Genomic DNA, 26,166 nt, shown 5'->3' on the forward strand with positions numbered 1-26,166 from the left:
ACCGGGTCCCCATTCCTGCGCCCCGCCACGCGTGCCCGCCCCTGCGTCGCCTCGCTGCCCCTCCCGCCGGCTCCAGCTCGTCCCCCGCGCCGCGCTCGGCGCGCCGCCACCACCGCCTTCTTAGAGCCGGGCGCGCGCTCCGTGCAACTCTCCAGGCTGCCCTCTCTCCCCCGCCCCCAACGGTGCGTTCCTCGAGGCTAAACTGAGGGTCGTCTTCCGGCCCTTGGCTCGCCCCGGGCGCCGAGCCAAGCGTCCTGGGTGTGCGGGGTGAGGGGCGTGTAAAACCCCCAAGAACCTGGCCCCGTCAAACTCCACGCTCCAACCCTCCTGCGGCTGTGAGCGCGCCTGCGCCCGGCTGGACGCGCCCAAGGGGGCAGCGCCCGGCCGCATCCCTGGCCCCGCCGAGACGAGCAGCCGGAGGCGCGGAGACGCGGGCGGGCGCGGAACGAGGCAGGCGGCCTGGAGCGCAGACCGGCCCCAGCCTCCTGCCGGCGCGGCGGGGGCCTCCGGGTCAGCGGAGGGGCGGGGAGGGTGCGGCCGGCGCAGAGCCCCACCCGGCCGACCCGACTTGCCCGCGACACCCGAGGAACAAAGTAGCCTCGCGGGGAGGGCGCGGTGGGCGCCGGGTAGTAGCCCGCACAGTCGCCCCCTGGTCGCTGTCCCGCGACACACCTCGGTCCCCACGCCGGGGGCACCGGGCCGCACCCTGCCAAGGAGACGCGCTCTCGCCTCCCACCTGCCCCTCCGCCACCTAAAAGAAGCGCCCCTGAAAAAACACACACACACACACACAAAACCAATCAGCGTCGGGGCGCCCTGGCCTCCCAGGCCTGCCTGGCGAGTACCGGGCCCGCGGTTTCGGCTGGAGGCTTCGGAACTTGCCATCCCACCCCACCCCGCTCCCGTCATCCTAAGGATTTGACGTCACGCCTGAGGTTAAAGTTGGTGCCACTTTCTGCACCGTGTTGTCGCAGTGTCAGGTGCCTACCTGTGCGAAGCGAGGTCTGGACACATAGGGTACCGATACACTGCCACCGGAGGGGCAGAGAGCAGACTCGGGAGAAATCCATACCTTTGCACATGCTGTTTATTTTCCGTGGCTGAGCGTCCTTTCCCTTAGCTTGCTGTGAGTTCCTCCTCGTTTTATAAAACGCTGCGTGGACGCACTTCCTCCCCCTGCGTAAGCCTGCCTTCCCCCACCGCCCCCGTCTCCCGCCCCGCCCCTCTCCACTAACCACTGATCCCTCTCAGGCTCTCCACCTGGGGCTAACCAGGTGCTTCCTCTCACTGCCCCACCAGGGCAGGTGGGAATATTTGATCTTCCTCTAGCCTCTGGCCTGGTAAGGTAGAGCCCGTCTTTCTCATCTCTCTGAGCTCCTGCCTGGCATGTGGCCTGGCGCCTAGTTAACACGAGGTTCTAAGTAACAGCGTTCTGATGGTCCTGTGGGAGGCGCGGATGACGCAGGGCTGGACATAGCTTTCTAGGTCAGTAGATCCCCAGGCAGAGCAGATGGGGAAGGTCACACAGGAGGCTGGAGAACCCAAAGCCCCCTCCCACCTGCACAAGTCGGGGCCCAGCATCTTACCCCAGGAAGGAGGGCCTTCTGCCTCCGTGGAACTAGAGCAAGGCAGGTCTACTTCACACACAGCTCAGAGTGCCTCCCTCCCTCCCTCCCCCTCCCATCCAGCCTTTTCTGGCATGGGGGGAGCGAGCTGCAGCAGGAAGAGTGGGCGCTGAGTCCGAGTGCCGGGTCTGAATGGCCTCCATTGCTGCTAAACTTGGTTCTGCATCTGTGTAAATGAAGACAATAAATGGGACATCCCAGGCTGGACTATTTTAAGGACAAAATAAGATGTGTCAAGAGCCTGACCCCCCCACCCGGGATGTAACAGATGCAGCTGCTCAGTACCCCTTAGAGACCTTTCAAACGTGCCCAGTCCCAGCCCTAGCACCCCACCCCCGCTTCCATTTCTTCTCAGCTGAGGCACGGTATCGGTATCGTTATCCTCACCAGACAGAGAAAACAGGTGACTTTTGCCCCAGAAGCATTTTTCAACATGAAATTTCCCCAAAGTTTTATGACCACAAGGCCACAAGCTGGGGTACGGGAGCCACTAGGGTTTCCCCACTCCTGTAGTTTCTGCTGTGGGGCTATTTCTATGCTTTGGGGGCACCAGGCTGCTCTCTGAGGTGTCCCAGCACCCTCTTCACATCCTGAAGGCCCAAGCACTTGTTCCATTGGTCCCTCTGCTCACCTGCTAGAGCCTTCCCAACCCCCCTTCATCCCACCCCCAGGCCAGCCCAGCCTCCCCGTCCTGCAGTGCCGGGGGGCTCTGGGAGCCATGCTTTCCCCCTACCCTCGAGGGACAGTAAAGAGGGTTTTTAACTGGCTCCTGCTGATAAGGCCCTAGGCGGGGAGAACACTCACTGCACACACACTCCACAGGATTGCCTGACCCCTTCCCCCGTCCTCTTTCTCTCAGGCCATGTGTCTCCTTCAGCGACCTTGCCTGCTGAGAGGTGCAGCAACACTCACTTTAACCTGATTCTGTTGTGTTTTCAGCACAGCCTGCACCCAGCCAGTTGTAAAGCAGCCCTGGGCTGCCCACTCCAAGCGCCCCCATCTCCACGGCTCCTATCTGAGGCCCCTTAGCTCCATTCTGTCTCCCGCTCCGAAATGCACCTTGCCCAAGGCTCCTCTACCAGCAAAAGGATGGTCTCTGGAGGCTTCCGCCTCAACCCTGGCGTCACCCCAACCCCAGGGGCCTCCCCAGCCCTCCCCCTCTGGCATGCCAACACTGCCCACTGCTGTGCTTGTGTCCTCCCTCCCCCTACCCTCCCCCCTCCACCACAGGCCCCTGCCGGGCTAGTGAAGGTCAAGTGAGCCTCCAGCCCAGAATTTAGCAACTCAGAGTAGGATAAGTTTCAGCGTTGTTCTTTAATAATTTAAGACTGACACATAGCCACCTACTCCCAGAGATTCCCAACCCTTTGGGCAGTGGACGCGCCCAGGCAGGACAGCCCATCCCGCTGCTCATGCCCTGCCATCTCCCTGCCAGCGGCCCACCTACAGCTTCCCTCAGGGAGTCTGGCCAGAGAGCTTGTGGCTGGGGACAGCTTGGCACCAGCTGCAGCCCATGTCCAAGGTCACAGGAGAAGGAAGACAGAGGTCCTCATGGCCAGGCTGTGGTGGGGGGCAGGGCTGGTCTGGCCAGTCCCACTGGCCACAGCTGCACTTCCCTGAAATTGGTCTCGGTTTCATTTTGTTCCTTCAACCTTATATCACAAAGATTTCCCAGAACTTCCTAATATTCTGACTACCAGATAACATCTCCCAGATGTTCTCCCACCAGACCACATGTGCTAATTCCGGGTTCAGAATAAATGGTCAATGGCTGTAAGGCTGTTACTCCAAGACACTTTGTCTATTTCTGGAAAAAAAAAGCAAAGGTGTCGAATGGGAGCTGGGAGAAATGAGACTGAAAAAGGCGGGCTCAAGGCCAATATGGCCAAGTACTTTCTTTGGCTCTGGAGTGGGAGGGGCTGGAAGATGTTGACAACACCTCAGGCCTGGTCAGGACGGAAGACCCATATCTTTTCCCCGGTTCTGCATAAATTAACATCCTTAAACAAAATACACAAACAGGCTCCTTCCCTCTGCTAAAGTGGTCAGTCACAGAAGCCCTGCCAAGGCCCAAGGGGTTACGTGCCACCACATTCATTTTCAGTAGACAAAGCAGCTTTACGTAGTGCATTTCCAGCCACCCACTGGGGTGGTTCAGAGTTTCCAAGGGGGTGACGGTGAGGGCAAAGGCACCTCTGGGTCACCGAGGGACAGGCCTCTGCCTCAGCACACGGATCGACAGGCTCTCCGCGTGGGCCAGGAGCTCCCTAATGTGAGCCAAGCCCAGCCCTGAAACCTTGGCCCCGTTCACCTCGAGGATCTCATCCCCCACTCCCAGCAGCCCCGAGTACAGCTTGGCCGTGCTCTCATCAGCCATCTCCTGCACGTAGAGCCCTGCAAAGGAAAACAGGAGAACTAACACAGGAAATCCAAATCAAAGACATGCAGCTCTGTGGAATGCTCAGGTGGATGCTGTTTGGGGTGGAGCAGAGGCAGGTGCTCATACAGGGCACCACACACACACACACACACACACACTCTCTCTCTCTCTCTCTCTCTCTCTCTCTCTCTCTCTCTCTCTCTCTCTCTCTCTCTCTCTCTCTCTCTCTCTCTCTCTCTCTCTCTCTCTCTCTCTCTCTCTCCCTCTCCCTCTCCCTCTCTCTCTCCCCCTTCACAGCTGCAACTGGCTTTATAAATAGATACAGTGTGCCCAGCTCCATGGTATAACTTCATTTCTCTGTCTCCTCTTTTAAAATCCTCCTAATACAAATAATGCTTTAAGCTGTTATTATTCATGTATACCCCAGTGTGAATGAGCTAATCTTATCTTTTTCTGGGATAAGCTTTGATTGTAAAATAGGGAGGAAAATGTTGAAAAATTGAGACAAAGACCTACTACATGCCTCACACCCTGCTAGGATTCACAAATGACACCCAGCTGCTGCCCTCAAGTAGCTGCATGGTGGATGGTATCATTGGAGTAGCGAACGTGGCTGAGGTCAAATCCAAACCTGGTTTGCTTCACAGGATTGTCTGGGACTAGCCCTGGCCTCAGTCTTCCTCAGATACGGTTCCTTACTTAGGATTCAGAAGCTTCTGGACAAAAGCCCAGGAAACATAGAAATTCTGGCCCCATGTTTAAAGTCATCGTGGCTCGCTTTTCCCTTCTTCACACTTACTCTCTCCCCTCAGTGACCCCAAGAGGCCCCACCTGGCTGGGACCATTCCCTGGGTCTCTAAGGTAGGGTGAGCCTGGGAAGAACCTGCTTCTCCTTTCCTGGGGTTCAATTCGAGGAACTCAGTGGAGCAGGCTCTGGAAAGCTCTGGAAGCCTCGGGCTGGCTGGGCTGGGCTCCCTTGCTACACAGTGCAGGACGGTCCAGCTGAGGGAGCCCCTCTTGCCTCAACTTCTGCTGAAAACCTTTCAAACGCCATCAGTTGCTTCCACCTGACAGTAAGGGAGCACAGGCTCTTCCAGGGAAAGCTGGGTGCCCTCCACCCGGACGCACTGAGTGAGCGCAGGTGTGCAGAGCTCAGGCCCTTCCGCGGGAGGACTGCAGGGTGGGGACCCTATGCCACGACAGCCCCTGCAGGACTCACGGGGTCAGGTTAGCGCTGCCTTAAGCACCCTCGCTTCTCCCCAGCCTGGACTTGGCTGGCTGATTAGAAACATTAAGCAGCTGTCCACCCCTGACTCCCTGCTTCCTCTTCCTAAAATCAGCTTCCTTAGAAGGGACCCGAAAGAGCATCTCGTCTGGTCCCCCAGTCTCCAGCTGGAAGCCTTTTAAGATGTCTTGGACGAGTGGAAGGTCATCTTCCGGTCCGCTCAGCCCTGCAGGAGCTTCTGGCCCCAACAGAAGTCAAGCTTTTCAGAGCCCACCCTCTGAAATTCGGGTTTGAAAGTGCATTGAAACCTCCTCTAAGGCACCTGAAGGTTTGCAGCTCTGGCTGTAGCAAATCCAATGTTGACATACTCCTTCTCCCTGGTCTGACCTGCGGAACAGCCTCTCAGTGCTTCTTGGCAGAGCTGAGCCTTTCCTGCAAGGCCGGCTCCCTCCTGACAAGGTCTGCCTGCCATCTTGGCTGCACAGGGCTTTACTCTCAGCCCTTGCCCTATCCTTTCCCTCTTCTTTCTGGGTTAACAGCTTGTCTGCCCTGTCTGCGTGTTGGTGGCATGGGGAGAGGCAGGTAAGGAGGGCAGGGGTGGAGCCGGCAGAAACGGCTGCTGTACCGCAGATCATGCCAGTGGGGAGTGATGAGAGAACCCAAAAGAATGCAGCTGGAGGCCCAGACACTGCTGTCATGCCTGGGGTAGGTTTCACAACTGAAAGTCACGACACAAATATGACAGAAAGACTGCTATCGTAGGCATTTACCGTCTGCTGGAAACGGCCTTTGTTAAGGATGTATGATCTCTGTGTTGTATTCAATTAGAAGCAGAAGGCGAAGCCTGCTGTTCTCACATGCCTGTACAGAATCAGATGTGATAGCCAGTAAGTAACACCAGCATCTTGATGTTTTAGTGAGGAATGCAAACCAGCCCCAGCTCACGGCCCCTCTGAGGCCCAGGAGAAGGGACCCTTGGCAGCTGGAGCATGGCCTGTAGCAAGGAGGCACCAGCACCAGCCACGTTCCGTGTGTGAGGGGAGCTCTGCGTGACATCCAGCAGCCAACTGCAGCGGCAGGAGCAGGGCACCAGCCGGGCAGGACCGGGAAGAGCCTGCACCAACCAGGTGAGGGGCTTCCTGGGGAGTGGGTCCGGCCAGAGCCCAGGAAGCTCTTGGTCATTAAACACCCCTGCCCATCAGCAGCCTATGACAGGGGATGGGGGGAGGGGGGTCCCACTGCCTGCAAAGGGGCCTAAAGGGACTTTTGGGGAGGATGGGGGGCATAGTAGAATGGCCAGTTGGGTATGATCTCACATTGACAGATGACGCAGATCATGTCTGCCCCCGTCTGGAGTTCTACTCCCGCAATACACATTCTTTTTCTGAAGAGGGAAGGGAAGAAATGGGCCAGGCACTTTCCCATATACCTCACTGAATGCTCCTTAGACTCTTCCAGGTAGGGTTTCATTAGCTTCATTTTACAAATTAGAGACCTGAGGCTCAGAGTGAGTAAGTAACCTGCTCAAGGTCACACAGCCAGCGGAGGCGCTGGAGTACAAACCACGCTCTGTCGTCTAACTATGCCTGCATGCTGCCTCTCTGGGAGAGCCTGTCTCCCTCACCGAAGGAGAGAGGAAGCTGGAGGAACGGGCAGAGTGGCTAACAGCCCGTGGAGCACTTTGCAATGGTCAACATATGCTCACAATGGCCATCTCCCTGTGAGGACAGACAGGCACCCTCCTGAGGGCCAGAGTGGGGAGAAACTCGTCCTCCCTTCCTCTCGCACTCATGTAAACTCCATCAGCAAACAGTCAGAACTACCTTCAAGTCAACCAGACCCCGGCCACTTCTCACCATCTCCACAGCCGCCGCCACCATGTCTTCCCTGGACTGTTGAAACAGCCCTAAAACTGGTCTCCCTGGTTCCACCGTCACCCCACTAGGGTCTATTCTCAACACAGCAGCCAGTGAGCCTGTTAAAGTGTTCAATCAGAGCACGTCAGTCCCTGCTCCAAGCGCCTGGTGGCTCCTGTCTCACTGGCAAGAAAGCCCCTTCTGCCCTCAGCTCACTCTCTCTCCCCACCTTTCTGCCCTCAGCTCTGTCTCTCCCCTTCACCCCTCTGTCCAGCTTGACCTCCTTGCAGTTCCTTCCACAGGCCAAGCTCATTCCCAGCCCTCAGGGCTTCACACTGGCTGTTCCCTCTGCCCGGAACGCACTTCCTCAGACACCACATGGCCCGCCCTCACTTCACTCCAGTGTCTGTCTGCTCAGGGGTCTCTTCTCAGAAAAGCTGCCCCACCGGTACTCCCATACTCACTGCCCTTGGGCCTTATCCTGCTTTATTTGTGTTTGTTTCTTAGTACTCTTCGCCATCTGACATACACATAACACATTATACGTATATATAAAATATATAAATAAATATAAATAAATAAGTAAATAAATATATATATATATATATATATTTGTAGATACAGTCTAGCTCCCTCATGAGGATGTGTACTCCTGAGGATGAGGATTTTGTCTCTTCCACTTACTGCTCTATCCCCAGTATCTACAACCACCTAGTAGGTGCTCAACGTATATTGTTGAAAAATGAATGATGGAACATACGCAAGAACTCGCTGTGGTCTGCAGCTCTGGCAGCAGGCAGATTTCAGCCAGCTAAATAACCTTGACCTAGGAGATCAAAGCAGAGGACTAAACCCTCCGTGACACAGCCCAGCCGGGGCAGCTTTCAGCGAGTCTTTCTGTGTCTGTCTCTCCCTTTCTTCCTCCTCACTCTCCTCTCCTTCCCACTCCTGCGTGTCTGTCTTCCTTCCTTACTCATCTCATCTGAGAAATATATGTCAAGGTCCCTTGCCCTGTGATGGATTCTGATCTACAGACCTTGGGTAAAGGCCTGGGGAAGGCATTTTGCCCTGAAAGATTCATGGGGCAGGGCTGAGAACTGGCCAGAGTGCAGAAGGATGTTCAGAGCCCCTCCCTGACCCTGCCAGTACTGCATCAAGACCTAGCAGGCCGCCCAGCCAGGGGCCTGGAGCCAGGATACATGTGAACATACCCGGCAGGAGCCAGCCCTGAGGGAGGGGCCTGGATGCACAGACAGGCAGGCACGGTCCACGGTCCACGTGCCCAGACATACTCCACAGCTAGAGGAAGGGAACCAGTTAAACACACCAGCCACATCAAAGGGATCCAGAGAACCAGCCAGCACAAACAACCTCCCTCAGGCTCTCCAGTGAAAAGGTGGCATTAAGATTCTGATTTCAAGATGGACAGAGGGACAGTGGAGCAAGCCTGCCATCTCAACCCCCTTGAGGGGAGAATTCCAGTCCTTTCTCTGAGAGGCTCTCTGAGAGGCTCTCTGAGTCCAGAGCTCATTGTTCAGCCAAAGACAGGAAACGGAAACAACCAGAGCCAGAAGGCACTGCAGTGGTTTGCCAAGGCCCCAGGGCTGTGGAGCCAGAAAAGGGAGGGTGGGGGGTGCCTACCTGAGTCCCGGCGTCCGTTCCCAGAGGCCACACAGAAGCCAAAAGTGCCCTCCGGGGAGCGCTGTAGCTGCAGCTGGCTCGTGCCATCCGGGAACACCTCCACCATGCGGCCCACGGCGCGAGCCAGGCCCGGGGCACTCACGTCCTCCACGCTGAGGGAGGGCCGGGGCGGCGCCTTGGCTGGCCTGTGAGGGGCCGGAGGAGAGTGAGGGCAAAGAGGGCCAGCACTGGGGCCCAGCCCCTCCCTGGCTGAAAGATGGCGGACGCCACGAGCCAGGGCTGAGCCTGGTGGGTTCCTACAGCTGTCTAGAGACTCCGCAGAGCCCGCTGCAGACCCAGAAGCCCCTCCCCCAAGAGCAGTGGTTGTTAACCTTTTTAGGTGCAGAAATCTCTCTGAGAATCTGGCGAAAGCTATAATTTTACATAAAACTTCCAGGAGTTAATGGACCCCCTGAAGTTCCTCCATGGAGCCCCGGGTAAGAGCAGCTAGCCTAGCAGGTCTCATCAGAGAGGGTGGATTTCTCTAGGCAGGGTCACAGGGTGAGGGCCTCTTTGGGGGCCCTGTCTCTGGATCTTCAGTCAGATCTTTAGCTGGGCTAAGGAAGCTCCCTGAACATTCTGATTTCAAAATGTCATTAGATAGTAGAGGGACGGAGGAATCAAACCTTCCAACTCTACAGAAATCCCAACCCCTGTCCAGTTGCACAGGACAAGGGCACCAAGGAATGGGCTCCAAGACCCTTGGAGGCAACTGAGGCACAGGTAGCCAGCCTCACTTTCTCTTTTAAAGGGACCCCCCTTGGGCCGTGCTGCTAAGGCAGAAAGGAGTTAAGCATATAGCTCCACTGTCCATGCCCTGGGTTTATGCTCCAAACCACTTGCCCACTCTTACCTGTCAGCTGCATTGTGATCCCCTGGCTCCCCTACCAGGTAGAGGTTGGACCGGTCCACCTTGCCACTCAGCAGAGAATGGAGGTTCTGAAAAGAGGCAGCTTTCCAACGTTGGCGAGAGGGTGACACCTAGTGGGAAAGGCCCAATATTGCAGGTGAGAAAAGCCACCTGGCAAGGGGTTGACAGAGAGGGAACCCCAACCATGAACCTGAGGGCCTGCTAAGAAAGTAACAGCATAAGCTTTTGTCATTACTTCAAAGTGTTTAACAGGAATAACCATAAGTTACTTAAGGAGATGGGCCTATGTAGGCGTTTTGAAGCTTCAAAGTAAAAAAAATTGGGGGCTGAAATAAAAACTGAATAGGGTAATGCTAATTATCTCACTTATTAAGAAAATCTAATTTTTTCCTTGATTATGAAAAAAGGGTGAAATCAAATTAATCACAGAATAATAAACACAATTGTAGAGTTAAAATCTTAAATAGTTTGTGATTCTTTAGTATCTCTTTTATGATCGCTGACGTTAAAAATTTTATCAAGTATGCACCTTAAAACACTGTGCATTAAAAAGATGGACAAGACGAAAGTCCCTCAAGGAGTTTGCACCATGATGTGGGTGAGGTGAGCATGGACAGGTCAAAAGCCCTAAATGCATGTTGTAAGTGTGAGGCTAGAAGCACGGACAACGCTGTGCAGGGAAGCAGAGACAGACTCAGCTCGGAGGCTCCAGGGCACTGGAGGAGCTGACGCCTGGGGGGGGCCTGAAGCATGAGCTCTCCAGGTGAAGACGGAGGTGGGGTGTTCCAGGCAGAAGAAACAGCAGATGCAGAGAGAGATGGGAGAAAGCATGGATGTTCTGAAACATACTCATGGTCTAGGTGGCTGGGCTGCAGAGGTGATCGGAGACAGGCTGGAGCCAAGGGGCCACACCCGGAAGGACCTTATATGACCTGATGAGGAGCCACTGAGTGATGTTAATCAGAAGAGTTACAAGGTCAGATCTGTGTTCTAGAAACTGACCCAGTGAGGAGGCTATTCCAAGGGTGGGGGTGGGAGGCAGGGAGAGGCCGACTTTTAAACAAATATGCACACATTATTTATCACGTTGGAAATCTGCGCTCTCAGGAAGACGTATTATCAAGAAGCTTAAGAGGGGGCCCTGACCTTGCCTCAGGGCTCCGGAGGGCCTTCTGGGAGAAGCCAACTCAGAATGGAAAGACAAGCAGGCGTTCCCCAGGGAAACGGGGGAGGGGAGAAGGGAGGAGCCTTCCAGATGCAGGTGCAAAGGTCAAAGAGCCATAGCCACTAGAGGACGTGGGAGCAGCCCACGTGGTGAAGGTGCACACTGCTCACTCAGAAGGGCAAAAGGAAAACCAAGCCAGGGCAGCAGCCATCCACCCTCTCACCGCACACACCTGTGAATACAACAGTCTAACAGGAAGGTGTTCACCCTGAGATATGTCATGAATATACCAGGCTGAGATGGAGTCTTCTTTCATGTTCCTTTTTCAGTTCTTGAACACTTCTTTCTGCTGCGCAGTCCTCCTGGCACTTGCTCCCACTCTTTCTTGGCCAGCTTACTTCCTAACTTTGCCCACTTGGCTTACATTGCCCATAACCCTTCTCCTACACTAATGGGCTGTCATTTCCCTTGGGCTTACAGAGATTGAAGCTTTGATGGCCATACATACTGGCACCATGGCTCAGACACACTGGGGACAAATCTAACTTCATGAGAAAAGCAGCAAATTCCTGGAGCACAATGCCACTCTACGCTTTTGTCCCCAGCTTGAGATGGCTTTGCTTTTGTTTCTTTGTCTTCCATTCATTCATCCAGCAAATATTTATTCTGTACGGGGTGCAAGACAACCAATGGAATTTTCATTCAGCCTGCGTTCTCTTCCCTACTTCAGCCTGAAAAATGAAAGGCTCCAGTGCCCCAAACTGCAATCGCCTGCTTCGTTCTGCCCAGGGGAGGGAGCAGGGAAGAGAAGAATAGACATAATACCTGGAAACACCTGGAATAGAACAGCACTTTCAGAGACATAGCTGAGAGTTAGGTGCTATTGTTGGTTTGCTGTTGGTTTATCCTCTAGCACGTGGGAGGGGGGACTTTAGCAGGTTGCCCTGCATTCACTCACTCACTCACTCATTCATTCACTGTGTATTGAGTATGTCTACCATACTAATCATCATACTAAATATTTGGAATATAAAGATCAAGTAGTGTCTCCGCAGGGAATCACATTCCACTGAGGGGACACAGACAAAAGTTAAAATACTATGTGACAAGTTCCGTGAAGGAGGGAAGCACAGGATGAGAACGGAAGACAGAGCAGAGGTGCCCAGCTCAGCCCAAGCAGGGACTGGAAGTGGCTTCCTGGAGAAGGCAGTGCCTTCAGTGTTGATGGATGAGCAGACATTAGCAGGTAGAGGAGAGCATTTCCGGTGAAGGTTCAAAGTCAGACTGTGTGGCCTGATTACAGAACTGCAAAGTCAAGGATAAATGGGGTCAAGTGTTCGAAGAGTGATGAGATGAACGCAGTCAGATCACAGAAACCCTCTGGCAATGTCGAGTGACCTGAACTTTACCCTGGGGGTGATAAGGGACCAACGGCAGGTGTTCAACGAGGGGCTGGCAAGGCCAGATTTGCACACCGGAAGGACCACTCTGAAAACCACATGGAGAAAGACGGAGCAGGGATGCTCATCAGGAGGCCGTTGAGGTGATCCAGGTGGGAAGTGATTTGTGCTAGACTAACAGAGTGGCTGTGGCCATGGAAAAGGTTCCAGAACGATCGGGCAGTCGACACTAGGACTGGGCAGAGGTGGCAGAGTGTGGGCGGGGGTCCAGGATGAGCCCAGGCTGGGGCAGCGGGGTGGAAGGACAGAAGCTTGGGTGCTGCCCACCCCCACTGTGTCCAGGGAATCCATGTCTCACGGATGGACTGTGGGAATGCCAGTAGCTTCCCTTTCTCCACCTGGGACTCCTCGGGCAGCATCCTCGGCACTTCTTTCCTCCTTCCACCTTTCATTCCAGTGGTGGCTACACCCCCACTGGCCTCACACACCCCTCGGCTGGGCCCTTGGGACTCACCGGATGCAGGGATTGTAACGATGGGGCTCTCTTCATTTTGGGGGCGCTGGTGTGTGAAGCTGGGCTGGGCGCAGGGGGCTGCAGCTGCTCCACACTGTAGCTGCGGGACTTGCCCAGTTTGGGCCTTGTGCCCTGACTTGTCAGGGCCAAGAAGAACTTTTTCAGCCCCAGGGTGGAGGAGATGCTGCTGCTGCTTTTCTTGTTCTTGTCAGAAGGGGCAGCTGAGGGCAGGCTGGGTCCCACACTGACCCCTGGCAATGCTCTGAAACGCAAAGGTGGACGTGAGGTGGGTGGGAGAGGGCTGGGGGAGGCAAGAGCCCGTCCTGTGTGCCCCAGATGGGCCCGCACCACTGCCTCATGGACGAAGGGACAGCCAGGCTGCAGAAAGGAAGGCCGCGCGGACTTCTGCAGGGTACTCTGCTTGGGTAGACTTTAGGGAGAAGCTCAGACAAGACCCTTGGTGTCACACTCAACTGTGGGTTCACTCAATCGTCCGTCCATCCAATATTTCTTCAGAACCTCTTCTTGGCAGATAACTGGGGTATGTGATAAAGATGGCAGGCAAAACCCTTACTCTCGGGAGCTTACAAACAACAGAGTAGTAAACAGAGGAGAAAACCCACCAGCCACCGACGAGCAGTGTGAAGCGGAGAGTGACACAGTGGCCGGGGAAGGCCTCTCTGAGAAGATGACATTTAAACTGAGGGCTGAATGGCAGCAAGGAGCCAGTCCTGTCGAGCCCGGAGGTGAGAATTCCAGGGCAAGGGAACAGCTGGAATCACAGCTCTGGGCAGGAAGAGGCTCAGTGTGTGGAGGGTCCACAGGGCTTCCAACATAGTGAGCAAGGGGGGAAAGAGGGGCCAGATGGGGTCAGACAGGTGGGCCGAGGCCGGATTACACTGAGTGCTATAAGCCAAGGTAAGGGGTTTGAATTCTACTCCAAGTGAGAGGAAAAACCACTGGGGGGCTTCAGCAGGAGAAATGACACCATTTAATTAAGGTTCTAAAAAGATACCTCGGACTGCGGTATGGAGAAGGAACTGCAGGGGCGAGGGAAGGCAGAGAGCAGGTAGGGACTATTAGATTTGTACAGGAGGAAGGAAGGCACTGAGACCAGGAGGAATGCCGTCCAGGTGGCTGCAGGAGCCACCTGTGTGGATGGCGGTGTGCTGTGTGTTTGCCGGGAGGAGGACCCGGGGAAGCAGCTTTTGTCGAGAGTGATCGAGACTTCCACTAGGCCTTTCAGGCATCCTAGTGGAGATGTCGGGGGAGCTGGATACACGAATCTGGAGTTCTGGGGAGCACACGGGGCTGGAGATCTGGCTTCAGTGGCATGTGAAGCCTTGGGCTACATGTCACCAGGAATGGTGCGTAGTGGAGAAGAGAAGGCCCGGCCAGAGGACCAGCTCACCAAGGCTCTGAGGCCCCAGAGCAAGGACTCAGACCCTCAGTGCTGGAGGAGAGCATGGAAACATGAGTGCCAGGCTGTTTCCCAGCCCAGAGTCAGGAGCAAGTCCTCTCAGACGGACAGCCCATCCTGGGTGCACCTCGAGGGCTGGGACTGTCTGCGCAGCTGTGCCTAGCACAGTGCCTGGAGCTTCGGGCCATTCAATGAAAGCTCAGTGAGCGAATAACCACGTACACTAGACTGAACGGGGCTGGCAAAGGAGTGCTGGGGTGCCACGCTTGCACCTAGTCTAGGAGTCCCCCGAGGATGGGGAGTAGTCAGCTTATCACGCTGTCACTCCAGGGGGTCTCCTTCCCCACCCAGTGCCCTAATCCCCCACCTCCTGCATCAGGGCTCTTGCTCCTGTCACTCACCGGGATGACACATGCCCTACAGAACTCGGCTTTGTCCTCTGCAGGCTGCCCTCTGGTTCCTGGCCGGACTCTGTCTCCTCTGAGGCCGAGGAGGAGGTGATGCCCATGGAGCTGATGGTGCCAACAGCTGCTGAGGCGAGACAGCCCTGGAGTCCTCCTGCAAGAACCATAGCATCCCTCCTGTGTCACTGATCCATCCCCATGGGTCATGGGCGGGGGGCAGACGTTCCCAACCTGACAGAGGCAGGAGAGCCAGAGGAAGACGGAGAGAAGTGGGAGCCCCATGAGAGCGGTGGAGGCAGTGGTGAGACACACGTGAAGCAGGGAGGGGTCTTATTTCCTGCTGGACCCCATCACTCCCAGCACAGCACCTCGTGCACAGCAGATGAGAAATAACATCTGTGAAATGAAGGGCTGCTTGTGATAAGCCATGTCCCTCCTGTATCAAGAGATAGTTGGGGTGGGGGGCAGATTTTGTATTCCTGGGACTAAACCCACAATCTTGCTGGCTGGGACATCTAACAGCTAAACGATAGCCACCGTTTTTGGAGCACGTGTGAAGTTCTAGACAATGAGTTAAATGCCCTACAGAGATTATTTCATGGGTTCCCAGGAGATGGGTTCTATCATTCTTCTCAGGTTATAGAGGAGGAGCCCAGGACCTCCTGGCTAAAGGGAGGAGGAGCCTCACCCGGCCCTCTGCTCCAGGTCTCGAGCAGGTGAAGGCCAGGCTGCCCAGAAAGGTCAGCAGCTCTCAGAATAAACGCCCTGTAGGAAGTGGGTAGGGGCAGCCAGCAGCCAGCCTAGAGCCCGCCCGAGGGAAGAAAACCACACCTCAGCACGGGGCAGGCGGGAGCTCAGGGTGGGGCCTGATTCCTCAAGGTTCTTGTGAGCAAGGAAGGGAGAGGGAGAGTGTTTGCTCCCCGCATGTAGTGGAGCGTGTGGCCGGCACACCCGGGGCGGGGCAGGGGCGCGCTCGGCATCCACATCCGCAATAAGGTCAGTAAGGCCTGTCACCTCTCTGCCCTCTTCTCCTCCACTGTTTCCAAGCCCTGGTTTCCTCCCGAGCCATCAAAGCCCCAGGGCTGCCAGAGCCGCGGGCACAGGAAGGCAAGGCTGTGTACATTGGGCCTGTTATCTCTGCCTAAGAGTGAGTGGCTGAGTTGCTCACCTCAGACCACAACGTCGGGGATCAGAGCCCAAGGGCCGCCAATGCTCAGGATTTGCCCGTGATATGAGGACCCCTTCCAAGGGCAGAGGTGATACCCTCTATCCTTCAGCAGCCTTTGCTGCTGAAACCTAACCGCCTGCCCAGCAGGCTCGGGGGTCTAGGAGGGCTCGGGCACCAGAGAACGACCCCAGCACTGTTTGTAGGAGCTCTGCCCACTGGGCACCCGGATAGCACGTCTGCTTCGCCACATGGAGGAGGTCTCGAGGGCTGGATTCCTGCTGAATTACTTCACTTATGCATCCCCCACAGGGCCTAGGATGGCGCCTGGCCTGTAACAGGTGCTCAATCAATACTGAATGAATGAGTGAATGAATGAAAGGATGACCTTCAAGCAGGAGGACCTTAGCTGTGTGATTATTTGGTGTTTGCTGCTCTTAGTAAATCCTGGAACTGCTGCTTCTTCCTGCTCTTTTGGTAGCAAAATTCCCTTAAAGCCCAGGCTTCTGGCAGCCACAGAGCTTGGAGCTTCTGTACACACCTCAGGGTTCCCACTACTGCCGCCCCCAGGGGGAGCTGGCTAATCCACCTCCAGGTTGATGTGGAATCCTGTACCAGTCCACGGACCCCGCCAGCTTCCCCAACATTCGCCGCGGCTCTGGGGGCTCCTCGGGGCTGCTATAGGAACGGTGCATGGGTGTGTCATCTATTAAGATGAACAGTAAGTGAAGACTCGGAGTGCCTGGTGGGCCACCCAGCCTGTGGCCTCTGGTCTAGGACCGCCCTAGCCCCAGGGGAATCCCTTACCATCTCCGTGGTCCTCCGGTGGTACTGCAGGCTTCTGGCTGTAGGTGCCCTTCTCCCCACTGCCCGCGAGGATGGCTCCTCCCCAGGGCTCCTGCAGCCCCTGGGGCGTGCTGTTGTCGCAGTGACCGGTGGACGGGGCCCGCAGGGGGCGCGTGACACAGGGGCTGGGGGGCTGGGGCTGCGGGCGGGTGAGCTCACAGGCCCTGGGAACTACGCTTCTGGAAGAAGGCACGGGGGTGTCCATAGGCTCTCCCTGGTCACCCGGCCTGCGAAGTCCAGCCAGGGCTGCCTTCCTGTGAGACACAGGGGAGGTGGTTTTCTTTGAAGAGGGAGGGGTCGGCACCCAGCCTTCGGGAGAGAGGGAAGCGGTTGGCTGCTGGGCCTGGTGCGGGGCAGAGCGCCCTGCGTGGCTCTGATTCGGGGAGTCAGGTCCCAGAGACTCTTGGCTCTCTACAACCTGGGCTTGTCTGCCTGGCCCCGAGGAGCCCACCTTCACGGAAGAGGCGCTGGCATAGGCTGTCCAGGAATCCACGGGCTGAGCCCAGTGATTTTCCGGCCCTGGTCCAGGCTGGGACCCCAGGGAAGCCCTCTGACAGTCCTGGACAAGAGGCTTAGAGAAAGCATCTTCTCTGGCGAGCAAAGTCCCCTCAGGCGTCTGTCCCATGCCTTCTGTCACCTCATCCAACACCTCCACTAGCTCCAGCCCAGGCAGGTAGTGCGGGGCCTGGGGGCTCCGGAGCGGCCCCATTTCAGCCTTTCGGAACCACCTGTGGCCTCCCCGAGGCCTGGAGGCCCGCAGACGGGGGCTGCTGCCACGGACCCTACTGGGCTGGGAGGTCCCGGCCTCCTCACTGTCGGTCCTGCAGCTGTCGGAGGTGTCCGTGCTGTCCAGGGCCGAGTCTACCTCCTCGGGGTGCGCCTGGCCCCCGATGTGCGTCTCCCGGATCCACTCAGTGTGGAGTCCGGGCTCAGCAGGGAAGAGCCGGAGGGGGCCGCCCAGGCCCCGAGGGCTGCGGGGCTGCGCCAACGCCCCCTCCATCCCGCAGGCGGCTTCGCGCTCCCAGAGGACCCTCAGGTCGGGGGTGATGCAGTGGCCGCAGGCTCGGCACCTCCTCTCGCTGCCCTGAGCGGGCGGCGGCGCGGGGAGCCCCCGGGGCTCCAGCCCGCCCAGCAGCGGGTGGAGAGACCCCACGCCCGCGTCCTGGCGCCGGCAGCCCCCGTGGACGTAGTCGGCGAGGTCGGGCTTCGAGCGCAGGGGGCCCTGGTCCGCCGGCTGCAGCGCGGTGCTCAGCACCTGGCGCTGACGCTGCTGCAGCCGCTCGAGGTAGCGGGACTCGGCGTCGCGGGCTGATTCATCCTCAAAGCGGACGTGGGACGGGGAGGCGGCCCGCTTCGGCCACTGCCCGCTGCTGGACTCCCCGCTGGAGGAGTCACTCGTGTTCCCGTTCTGGAGGTTGTCTCTGCAGGCAAGGGTCATCCTCAGGTCCAAGGCTGGGCTTTTCCGCCCATCTCTGATGGGGAGGCAGGAGGAGACAGGTCACGGGCAGAAAGAGGGGAGAAAGGTACAGACTCCCCGCTGGGCACCCACCAGCCCCCCTCCACCCTGGGGTACAGTCTCCCACAGTGCTCAGTGGAACTACAACCCAAAGTTGCCCCCAATCAGGCTCCTTCGGAGTCGGGCAGCAAAGCAGAGCAGGTTACAGGTGCATCCCGATCCTGAACACAGCGCTAAACAAAGTGAACACAACCTTCTTTACTTTGGGCTTTCCCTCTGTTGCCTAGCTCAGCCTGAGTTAAGATGAAACACTATTAAACTCTGGATTGTACAGAAGGATGATACCGAAGTCCTCGTGTGTGTGTGTGTGTGTGTGTGTGTGTGTGTGTTTAGGAGAAGTGAGCCTGGCCATCATGGGCATCTGGTGAATTGTGATGAATTGTGGCAATGCTGTATTTTTTATAAAGGTTTAATGGGAAGAGCATATTTTAAGTCTCCATGGAGACTGCGTAGGACCTGCAGTCAGTGTTTCTAAACATTCCTGCTCTCAAAAGTATCTACTCAGGGTTCCTAATCATCTTGCTTGGACAAAATTTAGACGGAGTGACACTGGTGTTTCTTCTTGGTCTCTCCACCTTGTCTGTGCCAACACCCCCTCCTGTACCTGCCCCTCCCCAGGCCCTCACATACACGCTTGCCCCGAAAAGCTGTGATGACAATTGCTGTGCTAGGAAGAGTCCTCACAGTCTGTCATCAACCTTTGCTCTGGGAGACACTGTGGCTGGTGGTCAAGTCCTGCTCAGCTCAAGAAAATACCTGCACAAATCTCACACTGGGCCTCTTAGAGCCAGGCAACCTGAGGTTCAGACCCCTGTGCAAATGGACCCAGGCCTACAGGTCATTTCCTATCAGAGGCCACCTAAGTAAAGACAATGTTCCTCCCTTCCTTTCACAGCAGCACCTCCCCACCAATCTACTGCTGAGTGGCTGGGATTCACATCATTTCTGACATTTCTCACTTCTTTGTCACTCACGTTGGACCCCTGCAGTGGCCTCTTATTCATTGGTCCTCCTGGAGCAAAGCTTCATCACACCATCTCTCAAGGGGGACACGGGATCAAGTTCACAGTCTTTGGGGTAAACATACAGGCCCTCCACATTCCTCTCTGCCTTCCTCTCCAGCGCTGTCCCCCACCACCCACTTGTAAGGCCTCCACCCCATCTACCTCATGCAACCCTCCTGCCACTGTCTCCTGGAATCTTTCTTCTTAACCTGACTGCATTTGATTCGTAGGCATTAAATCTTACCTGTGTACAGATACCATGTGTGATGGTTAATTTTATGTGTCAGCTTGGCTGGGCCATGGTCAAACATTATTATACTCGATCAAACATTATTCTTGATGTTTTTGTGAAGATGTTTTTTTGGATAAGGTTAATATTTAAACTGGTGGACTTCAAATAAAGCTGATCACCCTCCATGGTTTGATGGGCCTCATCCAATCAGTTGAAGGTCTTAATAGAACAAAGACTGATCTCCCCTGAGCAAGAAGGAATTCTGCCAGCTGACTGCCTTTGGATTTGAGCTGCAACTCTTGCCTGGGTCTCAAGCCTGACAGCCTACCTTACAGACTTTGGACTTAAAAAGCTTCCATGCTACCATGAGCCAATTTTTTTAAAATAAATTTTTCTCTCCATACATAAACACACATCGTGTTGATTCTTTCTCTGGAGAACCCTGACTAATACATCTTGATGATGTCTCCTCCTCTGAATACCCATGCCATTCGTCATCAGAGACTCAGAAGATGTCAGGGCTGGAAGGGACTGCCATGACCATGTGACCCCTCCTCATTTCTACAAAGGAGAGGCCACACAAGACCAGTTCCTGGGCTGACCAGCACCTGAACAGCTGGGAAAGGCAAATTGCAGGAATTTTTTCTCCCTCACGGAGCCACGAAAATAGACATTGACCGTGCTAATGGTCAAGTGCTGTCTGGAGACAGCGGCCTGGATTTTAGAGACCTGCTACTTCTTTCCAATTACCGAGAAGAGTACCCATGTAGACAGTTATCTATGCCGGCATACTTTATGTGTTATGTTACTGCTTTTAGTCCTCAAAGCGCCTACAAAGGCTTCCCTAACTATACCCTATTCCTAGCACATTTTGTTCAAGCCTGTCTTGACACTCCAACTTATTATAAATGAAATGTATGTGAGTGATTGGTTGATTTACTAATCCTTCCTCTAACTGGATGCTTCAGTGATTCTGGAGGAAGGATGCCAATGCTCTCAAAAAGGCTGCCTTAATGTGAGTTCCTTCCTCACCAAATTCACAGCTGCAACAGAAAAACAGATGTGGTATGTAATTAAAAGGAAAAGTGTTCAGACAATAGCAGGCCAAAAACATCCATGTTTAACAGTTACTGTTAAAACATGCCAACCAGTGGGGAGAGCAGCCACTGAACTGGTTGACTTCTCTAACTATACATGGCATTGACTGGACTGCACAGTGTGTTCTTCCAGGCTGTGCTCTCTGTATGGATAAATGGTCTTGCCTGTCTGACTCAGGTAAACATGTGTTCACCTGGGCTCTGAGGGTGTCACTGGCCATTCCTAATCATCCCCTTCCCTGGCTGCCTCGATAGCCAAGCCACTGACTAGTCTCATAGCCCTGATGGGTTGGAATGGTCTGGATCGCAGATGGCGTGGAGTATGATGTATAGAGGCTACCCTTGGGGGTCATGGGATAGACTGAGAGGTCAGAGTTAAATTGTCCAAGACTGATTCCCTGCAAAGCTCCGTGGCAACCAGCTAGGGCGGAGAGCTTAAGGCACTCACTCACCTGTGCCATGTCAGATCACTACAACCTCAAATCTTGGACCCCAGGCCTCTGGTCACACCAGGAGAGGGGCTGGTGCTCACCCAACCGTGACTGCTGAGCCGGCAGCATAAAGCTACATCCAAGGTCCTGCTGTGTCATACTGCATTGTACCCTAGGCCCCGATTCACACCAAGGAGTGGGATGAGTACTTCTTAAGTCAGGCAGCTGAAAAGTGCCGCAGTGCAAGCTCTGGGGGCCTTCCTGGAGCCTGACACTAGGTGCTCACCAGGTGTTTGCCCTGCCCTGGGATGCAGTGGGCAGTGGGGGACTGCACCCCTGCCACCACTCCTGACTCCAGCATTTCCCAATGGGCGCTCCTCCAGGAGAATTGTTTTTTAAAGAACTACTGCTAAGCAAGTGGGTCTGCCTGCTTTGAGATCTGAGCAGATGCTATGCTTGAAAGGGCTGCTCTGAGGAATACTGAGGCGTTGTCAGTCATCCTGTTTTCTGCAACCCATATGCACACAAGGCCATCTTATCATTAGGCACAACAGCTGCAGTACGTGGGGGCCACAATTCTTCCAGAGCCCACGAAAATGTGTTAGGTTCTTTTAATGTCAAAAGAGAATAAATAAATGCACTTTTAAATCAAAGAAAACATTCTCAGATGTAATATTAATATATTCACCTTTAAGCCAGCATGGTCATAAAATATAATTTTTAACTTTGTTTATGGAGGAAGGAGCCCACGCAGGCAAGAGAGCCTAGGGCTCCCAAAAGTCATACCGTGGGCTTGCATTTGGAGAGGGATTTGTGGCTGAGGTGGAAAGCTCCTGAGTAGGCTCACCCCTGGTGAGGAGGGTACAGTGTCTCTCTGCTTGTCTCAGCATGGCTGGGGAAGTCCCTCTGATCCCCCTGCTTGTGACAATTCTCTTTAAGTGACTGTGAAGCACTGCAGTGCTCTTGCCACCTAGGACCCCATCTGCACCTGCATCTCTTGAGCCTGTCAGGATCTCAGAAGGGGCTGTGAGATAATCACTCTGGTGGGCTCACTGTCCGTGTGGGGTTCCTGGGTCAGCTCTCCAGAGCATTTTTGCCCAGTAAAGGAAGGCTCTAGGCAGAGAAACAGCATCACCTCACCCCCCAGAAACAAGAGGAGCCGCACTGAGCAGAGGCTCTGCCCCTGCTGCACAGGCAGGATGCCCTGGTCAGCCAGGCCCAGCCGGTGGAGGAAAGGCCCACTGGGAGATTCAGTACGCAGGCTTAGACACAACAACCCCCTCCAAGCCCCAGAGGGCGATGCCCTGCTCTGTTGACAGGATGTGGGCTATACTTTCTGAGGAGGGAAAAACAGAGCTCAGCTTTCGAGGCAGTACATTCCTAATCTAATAAGGAAGTCCAGGTCCTGTCAGCCACATTAGCAACCTTAACTTTTACATTCAAGATGGAGAATCGAGCCATCCTGGAATTCATGCCAAAGGTACAAACAATATTTTTGTTCTAAAAGAAGAAATGGAGAGATGCAGGAGAGCTTAATCACATAAGGTACCTTCAACTCAGTTATTGAATCCCAGAGGCCTCCACCAGTAGCGCTGGGACCAGTGCATAAATGTACGGTGAAGATTCTGGAGACAAGTACAGAGCGAATAAGGCACTAGAGCAGCAAGCAAACACCACACCTGCCAAGCTTCTCAATATTAGGCACAGCAGATGCCTCAACCATCCCTCTTGGAGAGGATTCTGTCTGCTCAGACAACAATGCTGTCCTAACCACACAAGCTCCATGCGGTCCTACGTGGCCACTACCTGACATAGGACAACAGCACTTACGGTGTCACCTTCCCAGGCCGTGCCTCTTGCTCATGTGTTCTGCCCTCCTGGGATTAGGAACACCAACATAGGTGTTCCTGTCCCCCACATGGCAAGAGGTTGTGCTTCCAAGAGCTGCTCAATTTCTACACTGATTTGCTTCCAGAAAATGCGGCTGCTGCTTACTACCTCTTCACCTCCTGGAAAAGCCAGTCTGTTCAGGATTGCCCCAGCTACCTCCAGCGAGACCCGAGATAAAGAAGACCTTCTGGAGACTGCTCTGCCTGCCCCGCTCTTCCATCATTTTTCATCAGGCTGCTCTTTGGAAGGAGTGATGCCTCTGGGCTCGGGGGGTGCACGAGGGGCTCCTGCATCTAATGAGGCCCCAGGCCTGTGTGGCACCTCCAAGTTAGCTCAGCATGTCTCTCCAGGGCGATCTGACAAGCGTACCCTTTAGAAGCATTTGCAGCAAGCCATCTGGCGTTGATTTTTCAGCTATACCCTCTGAGGATTCACCAGTGCTGCCAAGTCAAAGTAATTCTTTTCTGGACACAGCAGCTGCTAAAGTGGGTCACCTTGCATTTCAGTAGCATTTCTGCTGCTGGAGAAGAGCCTGGTGAAAGGGAACCTACTTTAAGCTTAGTGACTGGGGTTGTCGTGAGATGCTGACGTGATGTGGGGAAGAGGAAGTGTCCAAAGTACGTTTACACCATCCAGTCTGTTTTGCAGATAGTCTTGCCTGTTTTGAGGCTCCCCAGCTCCACCTAAGGACCTAAAGAAAGTGGAACAGGAGGCTTCCATGGAAGTCTAAGGCTCTGGGCCTCATATATATGCAGAGTAGAACAGTTAGGATGCTTCAGAGGAGCCACTCCCATTCCTAACTAGTGTCTTCCAGCCAGAGGGAGACAAGGTACAAAATGTGGAGATAAAGAGTAGCCTGTTTGGTACCTCTTGCCAGGATTTAGGGTCTCCTGAGCCCCTCTCCCAGGGGTCACAGTGACACTGAACACAGAAGCAGGCTGCAGCCTTCTGCTCCTGCTGGAGTCATCCCAAAGGTGCCAGGAAGGTACTCAGCCTTTAATGAGAGGGCTCAGCATCCCCTCAAAGAGCACGCGATCCAGTTCCGCTGAGAATCCTCGCTGCCTCTAGTGCCCACTGTGCCATGGTCCTGCTGGGGCCTGGGGCACTTTGGCACAGGCTGGTGGCCTCATCGCAGGCCAGCTGCACCAGCAAATGCCACATGTAAGTGACTGCTTGGGGTGCACTGTACATGGAACAGGCACAATGATGGGGATGGGATGTCATGCAAGGAGTAGCCACATATGTGGAATGCTGGTCTGAACGTCCTTGAACTCATACTTTTCCCATCTCTTCATCCCTGATGAGCTCAGCCTCCCTCATAGCTCCAGCATTGTGAAATCAGGGTAATGCCCAAATCCGTAGTTCTGACTTCTCTCCTCCTCTACAGCTCCTGTAACCAACTGCCTGATAAGCATCTCCAGGGGGTGTTCTGTGGGCAACCCCTCCAAAGCCTGATCCTGCACCTAGGCTTCACCTCTTGGCTAAGGCCCCACCAAACCTCCAGACACCAAGTCAGAACCCTGGGCTCCATCCTGGATGCCTCCCCTTCTCATGCTCCCCTCATCCAGTTGATTAAATGATTAACAATCAGAGGTAACACTCGTATCGTACTCACTATATGCTGGGTGCGGTTGTAAACACTTTACATATATTAACTCATATAACCCTCACAACAACCCTGTTAAGGTAGGCGCTCGTATGATTCCCATTTTGCAGATGAGGAAACTGAGGCACACAGACTCCCCTAAGAGCACACAGCTAGTAAGTGGCAGAGCCAGAATTCAGTGGTCTGGTTCCAGAGTCTTAACCGCTTCTCTGCTGCCTCATTAAGCCTGCTTGCTCTGTCTCCTGGCAATCTCTCGTCTCCACACCCTGCCCCCATCACTGCTCACCAGGACCACAATGCAGCCTCCTCACTGCCCCTGAGTCCCCCAGATCCAACCCATCCCTGCAGTCAGAACAGCTTTCCTGAAATGCAAATGTGATGGTGCTACCCACCTGCCTCAAATCCTTTGGTGGCTCCTAGCTATTACACGAGGCATCCAAATTGCTCAGCAGGCCTGGAGGCCTCCATGACTGGCCTCCACTGAGCCTTCGGGCCTTCACACCATGCACCCCCCCAGCATGGCCTCAGGCTCCAGCCTCCCCAGGATGCTCACCCCTGCCTCCCTCAACTGCCCTCATCTGAATATCTACATCTCCTTCAAGCCCCAATTTACAAGCCACATCCTCCAGAGCCTCCCCTGTCCTTTCCAGCGGAGTTACGGTAGGTTTCCTGCCCTGCACACGCATCTTTCCTCTCCTACACCACCGCCCACAGAACTGTACTGATGCATTTGCCCGTCTTTTTCCCTGGAGACTGTGACCTCTGTCCTCCAGGGGGCTCGGATTATGTTCCATAACATAACACGAGCAGGCCCTCAATGAAGGTGTGCTGACTGACTAGAATGAAAGCAATGCCTGACACAGGAAAAACTCACGCACAGACAGGAGGGAGGAGGGAGCAGCGGCATTGTGGCTGGATCCCATCTCTTCTTCTGCCACAGCCCTCCCAGGCCAGTCTGAGCCGGGCCCCACTCACCGGCTGCCCTGGGCGAGGGTGGGCACAATATCGTGGCTGGCACGGACGGGCCGGGTCCTGGCCTTCATGCGGGCTCGCTGAAGCAGATGCTTGGCTTCCTCATGCCTGGGGCTCAGCACGGGCTCCGGCTTGGGACTAAAGGTCCTGCTGGGTGGCACATGGGCCAGAGCAGGCAGGGGAGGGATTAGAAGAAAATAACACGGATTAGGAGGGCTTTAACAGTGTCGAGCGTGGCTATGCCAGAAACAACCCTGCGTGTGCAGCCTTCCTTGTTCAGCTCCCACACGGAGGGCACCTAGCCTGGGGCCTGGGGCCTGGTCCTGAGCGACTCTGGATGGGACCAGCGAGCTGGTCCACCTTGGACATCTGCTCAGAGACCGGAGGCAGAGAGCCCAGGAGGATCTAGAAAAGGGTAGGGGAGTCTCCAGATTATTCTATTGTTCCTTCCCTGGGCAGACAGCGGGAGCTATCTGGGAGGAGGGGGAGAAAAGGGCCTGGGGTTGTCGGGCTGGGCTTGTGCCCAGCCAGCCAGATGGTCTTCACACGTGTCCCCTCCTTCTCTCCTTCTGTCTCTCTCTGCACCCACACGTACCCACTGGGGCTCCCACCGCACCATCCTGAGCTCCCACCGCAGACACAAGGAATCAGCGCTCTGCCCGTCACTGGGCTGCTCCTCTGAGGGAATGACATTTTCATAAGGCCTCAGTCCCCATCCCGACAGGCATCAGTCCCGGGCTGAAAGACATTAAGCTGGACCCACATCAAGTCGGCAGTGGCTCGGGTTCATAATAATAAAGGCCCTCTAGCAGTCCTCTCCACCTCCCGTGTGTGCTGCCTCCTCCCCAGCCAGTCCAGAGCTGCAGA

The 26,166-nt window shown here is 55.1% G+C and overlaps 1 protein-coding gene across 1 annotated transcript in view; it reads right to left on the minus strand.

Annotated features, from left to right (window-relative positions):
- Nucleotides 1-3,825: 3,825 nt before the first annotated feature.
- The window catches only part of KIAA1614, a gene marked incomplete at both ends in the record, with an annotated part of 35,678 nt that continues 13,337 nt past the window's right edge, over nucleotides 3,826-26,166 (minus strand). Inside the window, 7 exons of the mRNA XM_079727443.1 lie at nucleotides 3,826-4,019; nucleotides 8,728-8,912; nucleotides 9,620-9,747; nucleotides 12,717-12,978; nucleotides 14,538-14,694; nucleotides 16,513-18,023; nucleotides 25,303-25,446. Coding sequence (XP_079583569.1) covers nucleotides 3,826-4,019; nucleotides 8,728-8,912; nucleotides 9,620-9,747; nucleotides 12,717-12,978; nucleotides 14,538-14,694; nucleotides 16,513-18,023; nucleotides 25,303-25,446 — 2,581 coding nt within the window. The remainder of the gene's footprint in view (nucleotides 4,020-8,727; nucleotides 8,913-9,619; nucleotides 9,748-12,716; nucleotides 12,979-14,537; nucleotides 14,695-16,512; nucleotides 18,024-25,302; nucleotides 25,447-26,166) is intronic.

The sequence above is a fragment of the Hyperoodon ampullatus genome (genome assembly GCF_949752795.1).
Source record: "Hyperoodon ampullatus genome assembly, chromosome: 2".
Lineage (NCBI taxonomy): Eukaryota > Metazoa > Chordata > Mammalia > Artiodactyla > Ziphiidae > Hyperoodon > Hyperoodon ampullatus.